This window comes from Salvelinus sp. IW2-2015, unplaced genomic scaffold (assembly GCF_002910315.2).
Source record: "Salvelinus sp. IW2-2015 unplaced genomic scaffold, ASM291031v2 Un_scaffold1859, whole genome shotgun sequence".
Lineage (NCBI taxonomy): Eukaryota > Metazoa > Chordata > Actinopteri > Salmoniformes > Salmonidae > Salvelinus > Salvelinus sp. IW2-2015.
Window position 1 is genome coordinate 100,163 of NW_019943224.1, and position 11,329 is coordinate 111,491.

Genomic DNA, 11,329 nt, shown 5'->3' on the forward strand with positions numbered 1-11,329 from the left:
AGGCCAAAGAGTTCAATCTTGGTTTCAACAGACCAGAGAATCTTGTTTCTCATGGTCTGAGAGTCCTTTAGGTGCCTTTTGGCAAACTCCAAGTGAGCTGTCATGTGCCTTTTACTGAGGAGTGGCTTCCATCTGGTCACTCTACCATAAAGGCCTGGTTGGTGGAGTGCTGCAGAGATGGTTGTGATTCTGGAAGGTTCTCCCATCTCCACAGAGGAACTCTGGAGCTTTGTCAGCGCGACCATCGGGTTCTTGGTCACCTCCCTGACCAAGGCCCTTCTACCCCGATTGCTCAGTTTGGCCCAGGCGACCAGCTCTAGGAAGAGTCTTGGTGGTTCCAAACTTCTTCCATTTAAGATTGATGGATGCCACTGTGTTCTTGGGAACCTTCAATGCTGCAGAAATGTTTTGGTACCCTTCCCCAGATCTGTGCCTCAACACAATCCTGTCTCTGAGCTCTACGGACAAGTCCTTTGATCTCATTGGTTGGTTTTTGTGGGACTGTGGGACCTTATATAGACTGGTGTGTGCCTTTCCAAATCATGTCCAAACTGTTGAATTTACCACAAGTGGACTCCTCCAATCAAGTTATAGAAACATCTCAAGAATGATCAATGGAAACAGGATGCACCTGAGCTCAATTGAGTCTCAAAGCAAAGGTTTTGAATGCTTATGTAAATAAAGTATGTTTTCTATTTTTAATACATTTGCAAACATTTCGAAAAACCTGTTTTTCGCTTTGTCATTATGGAGTATTGTATGTAGATTTGAGGATTTTATTTGATCAATTTTAGAACAAGGCTGTAACATAACAAAATGTGGAAAAAGTCAAGCGGTCTGAATACTTTCCGAATGCACTGTACCAGTGATATGATAAGGTCAATGTCAGACAGACAGTTCCCATTCAGACTCATGCCAAAGCAGCCCCACACAATGATAAACCAACCTATCACACCACCTGGAAGGTAGACAACCTGAGGAACAATACCATAGACATATAATCCATAGAAAGGGCATGGAACCATAGAATTAGGAATTGGAATACTAGAATATAATGAACCTTCTTATGATGGTATAAATGGTCAGCCCATGTTGGTCAACCATGGTTTGCCAGTGCTGTGATAAGATCATATTTGTGTTTAAAACAATTGGAATTTGACGATTATCTGCAGTTTGTTAGCTAGCTAGCCAGACAGTTTTAGAGGGATTATTTCCACAAATGTTTCTAAATACTACACATATGCCAACATCTTCATTCAAACAATGCAGTCAATCCACAGCCAACACTGGCTGAAATCTGTCGATGACAGGACTTAGACAAGTTGTAAATGAACAAGTTACTGATATTGTATCATAATATTGCACTCACGGCTTTCCAAGAAAACACAAATTAGACATTTATGGTCTGTTTATTTTAGAGGCTATAATTAATTTTTTTATAAAATCCATGTGAACCGTTTTTATAATTATATGAAAATATTTTAGGTTGACCAATTCTATTACACAGTCTTCTGACATCACATGCCTTAAATTGTATTTTCCTGTATAGTAAAAGCAGGAAATGCATCACCTATGCCTCTACTGCCATTCATACCAAAAATTGTTATTTTTATTTAACCTTTATTTGACTATGCAAGTCAGTTAAAGAACAATTTATTATTTACAATGACGGCCGAACCCTAACCCGGACAACGCTGGGCCAATTGTGTGCGCCCTATGGGACTCCCAATCACAGCCGGTTGTGATACAGCCTGGAATCAGCCTCTAGCACTGAGATGCAGTATCTCAGATCGCTGTGCCACTCGGGAGCCCTAATTAGACTGGGTTGGATTCTCCCTGACCAAAAAGGCTGCCAGTTTGGACCATTCTGGAATTTTGTAGGGTTTATGACTTAGCCCCTCAATTCATTTAATAGGATCTCTGTGCTTGGAACCGCTATTAGTTATTTAATTAAACATTTATAAAACAATCTGTGGTTGTATTAAACTTCAAGGGGGCATACTGCACTGTACAGCCTTACCAATGGATTGTGGCTCAATGAACGGTTATCAGCCTACTCAGTGACGCCCACAGATTAAAAAATTCTACAGAGTGTACACAAATATTAGCGTCATAGCTCTTATTGCGGGACTTGACTGTGGGAATTCACCTCACTATTCAGCCTATAATGTGTATTGACATTTGATTGCACTGTACAGCCTACTCCATGGAGTGCGCACCCATGAAATGGGGTATCAGCCTACTCAGTGACACCCACAGAACAACTCTGTAGACTGTACATGGCTCTTAGTGCGTGACTACACGCACGCATTGAGCAAATTCACATAATCCTTTTTTATGAATCGTATTTATCTTATATCTTCATACCATTTTGTTTGGAAGCAATGGTATGTGTTGCTCAAATAAATGTGACGGGTTTGACCGTTTTTAGCAGTTCATCACGGTTCCACTGGATGGAAGAAGCAACTTTTTACTCGAGCTGTTTTTATTAAGGGTCAATAGTTTAATCTTGTGGTTGAACGGAGCTACTACACCCACTGCACATTCATCAACTTCACTGACCTCTCTTCAATCAGGTTAGTTAGGTGGTGGCAATACAACCAGGTATCCTGAATGATGCCCAAGCAAGAAAAGTAAGGTAAAGTAATCAATTTGCACAAATAAAACGTTCCCTAAAGGAGAGTAGCTGTCAGTGTTGTAGTACTCGAGACCAGGACTCACGATTTTCATGACTCGTGACTCGACTCGGACATGGACGCCACTGTTGTCACTTAGTTGTCAGAAGTCTCTCTCTTTTGCATAATTCACATATTGTTACATCTATTTGGCCTAACAAATGTGCAACACTACTAGGTTTCCATCCCAATTGGAGACAGATTTTCATGTGAATATTCTAAAATCCACATCAAAAAAAATGCATTTTCCCACCAGTGGTGTTTCCACCAAACAGACAGATTAAAACAGTGCATGATGACAGAGAGCACATAAAAGCTACTTTTCCATTTAAGTTTTGATGTAACAAATAAAAATCTTTTTTTTAACTTACTTTTTCGCCTAAAAAGGTTCGATGGAAATCTGGTTAGTGTCAATATTAATTAGATATGTAGATGCCAGCTTGGCAACACAATTATAGGCCATGTCTGGCACTGCACTGTGCTTTGCCTTCTGATGTTCCTTCAGGCTTTGTTTCCATTTAAAACAATTCCCACACTGATCACAGCTGTACGGTTTCTCTCCTGAGTGTTTTCTGGTGTTGCTTTAGATTTCCTTTCTCATTGAAGCTTTCCCACATTGGGAGCAGTGGAAAGGCTTCTCCTCTTTGTGTACTCTCTGATGTTCTTTAGGTCTCTTACCCAACTGTAAGCTCTTCCCACATTGGGAGCAGTTGGTGGGGCTCTCTCCACTGTGTATTCTCTGATGACTCTGAAGGTTCCTTCCAATTTAAAACTCTTTCCGCAGTGAGAGCAGTGGGTGAGGCTTCTTTCCTGTGTGCGTTAGCTGGTGTCCCTTCAGAAGTGTTGACTGACTGAAACCCTCCCCACACTGGGAGCAGTTGAAAGGTTTTTCTCCTGTGTGAGTTAGCTGGTGGTCTCTTTAGGACTCCTGTTTGACTGAAACTCTTCCCACACTGATCACAGCTGTATGGTTCTCCCCTGTGTGTATTTTCTGATGTTCCTTTAGATTTCCTCCCTTACTGAAGCTCTTTCCACACTCAGAGCAGTGGAAAGTCTTATCTCTTGTGTGTATTCTTTGGTGTTTATTTCGACTTTCTTCATCACTGAAGCTCTTCCCACAATGGGAGCAGTGGAAAGGCTTCTCCCCTGTGTGTATTTTCTGGTGTCGCTTCAAATTGAATGACGAAACCAAAAGTCTTCCCACACTGGGAGCAGTGGAAAGGCTTCTCCCCTGTGTGTATTCTCTGGTGAGACTTTAAGGCGTCTACACGACAGAACCTCTTACTACACTGGGAGCAGTGGTACGACTTCTTTCCTTTGTGAGTAAGCTGGTGCGTCTTCAAGCTGCTTGGTGTCTGAAATCTCTTCCCACATTGACAACACGAGTTCATTTTCTTTCTTTTGAGGGTCTGTTGGTGTGGTATGAGGTGAGTTGGACAAATAAAACTGCCTCTGCAATCTGAACAGGGGTGGGGCCTAKAAGTGTGCCTTCTCAACTCCTCTGGATCATAGAAACTAGTGAAGCAGTCCATGCAGTGGTGATGTTTCTGTCTTGAGTTTTTCCGTCTGTGTTGTTTATGGTTTCCTGATGCTGTGGAACTGGGCTCACTGTCTGAAACTGTGTTGTAGCTCTCTCCTGTGGGAATATGGACAGATATTTGGGGTTAGAATTAGAAAGGGAACATTGAAAGGGGCTTTAAAAAACGTTTGATGCAAGCAGAAGCCCTACAATGGTTTGGGAATCCCCTGTGGCTGCCAAGGCACCAACCTCTCTCCGTACTCCACACCTGAACTTACCTGGGTCAGTGATACTATCTACTTCCTCCTCTTCCTGTAGATCTGGAGCAGACACTTCCCTGTTCTCCTCTTCTTKTTTGACTTCCCTCTCCCCCTGCTCTTCTTCTTTGACCACTCTCTCCCCCTGCTCTTCTTTGGCTGCTCGCTCCTCCTTCACTTCTTCTTCGACTGTTCTCTCATGCTCTTCTTTGACTGCCATCTCTACTTCCTCTTTGACTCCTCTTTCCTCAACCTCCTCTTTGACTGCTCTCTGATCCACCTCTTTTACTTGTATCTCCTCCTCGATTCCTCTCTCCTCCCATTCCTCTTTGACAATCACATTGAGTTCCAGTGTTTGACTGCAGTCTTCCAGCTTCAATGACACCATCTCTGGACTCTGCTGTGAGCTTCTCTGGGCTGGAACACCACAMCCAGAACCCGGGGACTCTGTGGACTTGGGTTCAGACATGGAAGTCTAGAGATGGATCCAAAAGAGGAAGCACAACACATTTAAGGTGAGTTTCACTAAATACTGGAGCAGCTTAGCTAGTAAAAGGATAGCTYGACCATGCAAAATATTCCATGCACTAGGAATCTCTGCTAATAAATTCAARTTGCTAGCTCACGTTGCTGTGGCGATGGCAACGATACGATGTCAAGTCTGATTCAAAAGTCGAACASYCACGAGATGGCTTGCGTGAGCAAACACTGAGTGGATGGATGGGATTCAAAGATAGATGGGAGGGGCTGATGGTAGCTGAAGGATGGTATATTAAAAACAAACAAAAGATAACTACTGTAAAATACATTGTGTCCATAAAATGTATAAGCTGGAAGTAGAAGCCTAAGTGTTGTTGTCCATTAGTTTACTCCAATTAGGGGAGGGGTGGTAGGGTTAGGGGAAAATAAAGCTAAATATATACACAGTACAAGTCTAAAGTTGACACACCAACTCATTCCAGGATTTMTATTTATTTTTTACTATTTTCTACATTGTAGAATAATAGTGAAMACATCAAAACTATGAAATAACACATATGGAATCATGTAGTAACAAAAAGTGTTAAACAACTCAAAATATATTTTAGATTCTTCAAAGTAGCCACCCTTTGCCTTGATGAAAGCTTTGCACACTCTTGGCATTCTCTCAACCAGCTTCACCTGGAACAGTCTCTTCATGTAATTCCCACATATGCTGAGCACTTGTTGGCTGTTTTTCCTTCACTTTAGCGGTCCAACTCATCCCAAATCATATTCAATTGGGTTGAGGTCGGGGATTGTGGAGGCCAGGTCATCTGATTCAGCACTCATCACTTTCCTTCTTGGTCAAATAGCCCTTACACAGCCTGGAGGTGTGTTGGGTCATTGTCCTGTTGAAAAACAAGTTATAGTCCCACTAAGCGCAAACCAGATGGGATGGCTTATCACTGCAGACTGCTCTGGTAGCTGTGCTGGTTAAATGTGGTTTCTAAATACTCACGGACATGTCACCAGCAAATCACCCTACACCATCACACCTGTCCTCCATGCTTTAGGTGGGAACCACACATGCAGAGATCATCCGTTAACGTGCTCTTTGTTTCACAAGACACAGCAGTTGGACCAAAAATCTAAAAAATGGACTCATCAGACCAAAGAACAGATTTTCCACCGGTCTAATGTCCATTGCTCGTGTTTCTTGACCCAAGCGTCTCTCTTCTTATTGGTGTCCTTCAGTAGTGGTTTCTTAGCAGCAATTCGACCTGAAGATATATCGGCCACTGTTGTCTGCCATACATTGGCAAACCATCCTTCCAATGAATGGAATGGCATTTATCAGCCACTATACATTACACAGTTTCTTCTGATAGTATCAACATTTCCAAGCAAACTAAAACAGGGAGAAGGGAGAATCTGTAGACATGCTGAGATAAAAGAACATCCTCCCAATGCCAGAATTCAAACAGCCTTCACAAGACCACAACATATGCAAATATGTCCCCTTTTGTGTTTTACACCTCAGCAAAATAAAAATCTGAGWMCATGATATTCAGTTTCACTGGCATATAGTATGTTCTATAGATGGTCTTCAACTGCAGTAATTTATGTCTGAGATTATATGAACATGACTGGGCATTCTAGCATATCGTTATCCCTTCATCATCATCAATAGCGTRTCCCAGGTCTTCCTCACATTTTTGTTTTACATGTTTTGTGCCATCAGGAAAATCCTCTATCAAGCCTTGATACAGTTTGGAAATCAACTTTTGGAGGTTTGTCAGACTGCCTTAAAATTGCATCTGGCCTGTCCAGTGTTTTGCTGTACAGAGTGAATAAAGTGTTGTATCTGTAAAAATTCCCTTCACCTCTGTCACAGACTGGTCTTCCCCGGTTGCCTGACCCTGCTGAGACCCCTGTCACCATCTGATCCTCCTAAAATGAGGCACGACAAAGAATTACCTTTGTGTACATGTAGATATTATATTATCCAAGAATCAATGGTTCAATAGTTGAGATGACCATGATTCCCAGATCCCAGATTGAGTTGAACCTGCTGTACTGTATCTACTGTAGGTCTACCCATCAATTCAAGATGGAACTTTGTATCATTCACTGAATATACTGCAACATTCACCTGAGCTCTGTAGACTGGTCTTCTCTGGCTGGTCTGACCCTGCTGGAACCCCTGTCATCATCTCATCCTACTAAGACATGATGAGCATAGTGTTGTGTACTGACTGCACTAGAGGGCTGCATTCCGTCTGGATGCCTGCGGGACCTACGGGTTCCGACAGAGACCATTGGGGCGTGGTCTGCATTTTTGATGCTGCAGGTGGTCAGACAGACGACTTTGGGATGAACATATTCTTGTTGTCCTACAGATTATTTGGAAACGGTCCTCTTGCTGTTTTGCATGTGTTAGCCTACCTATTGTATTAAACACATTTTTCGCATTATTCACACACTCAGAATTGAAATAAAGTAGGCTGCCTACATGGGCGGAAAAACACGTGGCAGTTAATTTATAGGATTAGACTGTAGTTTAATGAAAAGAAGTGGAGGGCGCTCAACTAACGTGAGTCGAAGTGCAATCACAAAATGTAATCATGAGTGAAAAGGAACAGGCACAACGCGTTAGGTCACTATGGTGACCACAGGTTAGGTTACTATGGTGAGCAAGTGTTGCGCCTATTCATTTTCAATAAGTATGGATTACCCATTTATTTGTCTCTGTCTGCAAATCTATGCAAAACGTAGTAAGTGTTGCTGTCATCATTCTTGCTGCCTCCAGTTKAGTGGCCATACCTGCCAGATCAGATGCGCCTGTGGTCCCAAGGAAATGTACTTCCTAAATAGACGTATGATTAGGCTATAGTTTACTACATTGCCTAGAAATAACACCTAAATATTGATCACCCATATTTCTCCGTCTGAAAATCTTCCCACTCCTAAAAGGTAGGCTATAAAAATAGCTCAAGAGAAAGTGCAAGTCTCTCCAACTCTGCTCACTTTAAACTACATCTAGCATATTGGCTGATACAGCCCAGTAATACAATGTAAGGGCCATGTGAGAATCTCTGGTAATTGAAACTATTTCTTAAGGGCYCCAAATTGCTGGGACCATGGCTGGCAAGTGTGCTGCGTCACATACGGCTAAAATAACATTGCGGGACTGCGGTTGGGTTTGGGACCAGTTGCGGTAGCAGGTGGGAGTCTGACAAAGCCAGCAGGTGCAGCTCATCACTGAAGCTCTTCCCACAATGGGAGCAGTGAAAAGCTTCTCCCCTGTGTGTATTTTCTGGTGTCGCTTCAAATTGAATGACAACCAAAGTCTTCCCACACTGGGACGCAGTGAAAGCTTCTCCCCTGTGTGTACTTTCTCTGGTGAGACTTTAACGTCTACACGACAGAACCGTTACTACTACACTGGGAGCAGTGGTACGACTTCTTTCCTTTGTGAGTAAGCCTGGTGCGTTTCAAGCTGCTTGCTTGTCTGATCCTCTTCCCCAATTGACAACACGAGTCATCTTTTCTTTCTTTTGAGGTCTGTTGGTGGTGGTATGAGGTGAAGTTGACAAATAAAACTGCCTCTGCAATCTTGAAAAGGGTGGGGCCTACAAGTGTGCCTTCTCACCCTCTGGATCATTAGAAACTAGTGTAAGCAGTCCATGCAGTGGTGATTGTTTCTGTCTTGAGTTTCTCCGTCTGTGTTGTTTATGGTTTTCCTGATGCTGTGAAACGGGCCACTGTCTGGAAACTGTGTGAGGCTCTCTCCTGTGAGATATGACAGATATTTGGGTTAGAATTAAGAAAGGGAACATTGAAAAGGGGCTTTAAAAAACGTTTGAATGCAACAGAAGCCCTACAATGGTTTGGGAATCCCTGTGGCTGCCAAGGCACCAACCTCTCCCGTAGCTCCCCACGCTGAACTTACTGGGTCAGTGATACTATCTACTTCTCCCTCTTCTCCTGTAGATCTGGAGCCAGAACACTTCCCTGTCTCCTTCTTCTTCTTGACCTTCCTTCTCCCCTTGCCTTCTTCTTTGTTGACCCTCTCTCCCCCTGCCTCTTCTTTGGGCTGCTCGCTCCTCCTTCCACTTCTTCTTCGACTGTTCTCTCAATGGCTCTTCTTTGAACTGCATTCTTAACTTCCTCTTTTGACTCCTCTTCTCCTCAACCTCCTCTTTGACTCTCTCTGAATCCACCTCTTTTATTGTATCTTTCCCTCCTTCCCTCATTCCTCTTTGAGCAATCAACATTGAGTTCCAGTGTTTTGACTGCAGGTCTTTCCAGCTTCCAATGACACCATCTCTGGACTCTGCTGTGAGTTCCTCTGCGCTTGAAACACCACAGCCTCCAGAACCCGGGGGAACCTCCTGTGGACTTGGGTTTAGACATTGAAGTCTTAGCAGATGGATCCAAAAGTAGGGAAGCCACAACAACATTTAAGGTGAGTTTTCACTAAATATGGAGCAGCTTTAGCTAGTAAAAGGATAAGCGTAGACCATGCAAATATTCCATGCCACTAGGAATCTCTGCTAATATTCAATTGTGCTAGCTCACGTTGCTTGTGGCGATGGCAACGATTACGATGTTCAAGTCAATGATTCAAAGTCGAAACACGACACGAGATTGGGCTTGCCGTGAGCAAACACTGAGTGGATGGATTGGGATTCAAAGATAGATGGGGAGGGGCTGATGGCTAGCTGTAAGGATGGTATATTAAAAACAAACAAAAATATACTCTAGTAAAATACATTTGTGGCCATTAAATGTTATAAGTGATAACTGGAACGTAGAAGCCTAAGTGTTGTGTCCATTAGTTTACTCCAATTAGGGGAGGGTGGTAGGGTTAGGGGAAAAATAAAGCTAAATATATACACAGTACAAGTCTAAAGTTGACACACCAACTCATTCCAGGATTTGGTATTTATTTTTACTATTTTCTACATTGTAGAATAATAGTGAATACAATCAAACTATGAAATAACACATATGGAATCATGTAGTAACAAAGTGTTAAACAACTCAAATATAATTTTAGATTCTTCAAAAGTAGCCACCCTTTGCCTTGATGAAAGCTTTGGCACACTCTTGGCATTCTCTCAACCAGCTTCACCTGGAACAGGTCTCTTCATGTAATTCCCCACATATGCTGAGCACTTGTTGCTGTTTTTCCTTCACTCTGCGGTCCAACTCATCCCAAACCTCTCAATTGGGTTGAGGTCGGGGATTGTGGAGGCCAGGTCATCTGATTCAGCACTCATCCTTTCCTTCCTGGTCAAATAGCCCTTACACAGCCTGGAGGTGTTGTTGGGTCATTGTCCTGTTGAAAAACAGTTATAGTCCCACTAAGCGCAAACCAGATGGGATGGCTTATCACTGCAGACTGGCTCTGGTAGCTGTGCTGGTTAAATGTGGTTTCTAAATAAATCACGACATTGTCACCAGCAACATCACCCCCACACCACAGCACCTTGTCCTCCATGCTTTACGTGGGAACCACACATGCAAAGAGATCATTCCGTAACGACTCTGTGTCTCACAAGACACAGCAGTTGAACCAAAAATCTAAAAAATTGACTCACTCAGACCAAAGAAGCAGATTTCCACCGTCTAATGTCAATTGCTCGCTGTTTCTTGACCAAGCTTTGTCTCTTCTTATTGGTGTCCTCAGTATGGTTCCTTGGCAAGCAATTCAACCATGAGGCCTGATCACACGTCTCTTTGAACAGTGCAGTGTTAGGATGTCCTGTTACTTGAACTTTTGAAGCATTATTTGGGCTGCAACTTTCTGAGGCTGCGTAACTCTAATGAACTTATCCTCACAGCAGAGGTAACTCTGGGTCTTCCTTTCCGTTTGTGGCGGTGCCTCAGAATGTCCCCCCATCTCCATTGAAAGTTACACCCCTGCTCTCAAGTCTTAGCACCTTTGGGGTTTGGATTTCAGGCTGATGGGGGGGGCGGGCATAAAGGCGGTTAAGATGGTCACGGTCACTGGAGTGATGGACAGAATGACAAATTCCTGCCATTGGCCAAGCCAGTGTTGTGATTGGCTATTACGAGCCTTCTGTTTGCGATGCACTGCAGAGCCCGTCTGTTACACTAGCTGTCGTCTTAAACAAGAAGCCCCGAAAGACTTGGGAAACCAGCAGCTTGATAACCACATTAATTGGGAAATACATTCTAATAGCTATACCACACCTGAGTTGAGTGAATCTACTTGCTAAAACTAGCTAGCAAATTACTTGTTAGCCAGCACCGTTTGACTGTAAAACAGATGTGGAGTCTGGGATGATAGTGCAAGTGATTTTAGTCTGTGGATGGATAGCGCAGAGTGCCAAGTCATGGATGAGAGGATCACCGTGGCCGGTTGGCGAGGGCCCGTCACAGGGTAA

The 11,329-nt window shown here is 43.2% G+C and overlaps 1 protein-coding gene across 1 annotated transcript in view; it reads right to left on the minus strand.

The window, feature by feature from the left end:
* Positions 1-11,329, minus strand: part of LOC112072228 (gelsolin-related protein of 125 kDa-like) — a 74,025-nt gene that overhangs the window by 54,066 nt on the left and 8,630 nt on the right. The window contains exon 2 of the mRNA XM_070439706.1: positions 4,473-4,926. Within this exon, the coding sequence (XP_070295807.1) occupies positions 4,473-4,920 (448 nt within the window). The 5' untranslated portion in view covers positions 4,921-4,926. The remainder of the gene's footprint in view (positions 1-4,472; positions 4,927-11,329) is intronic.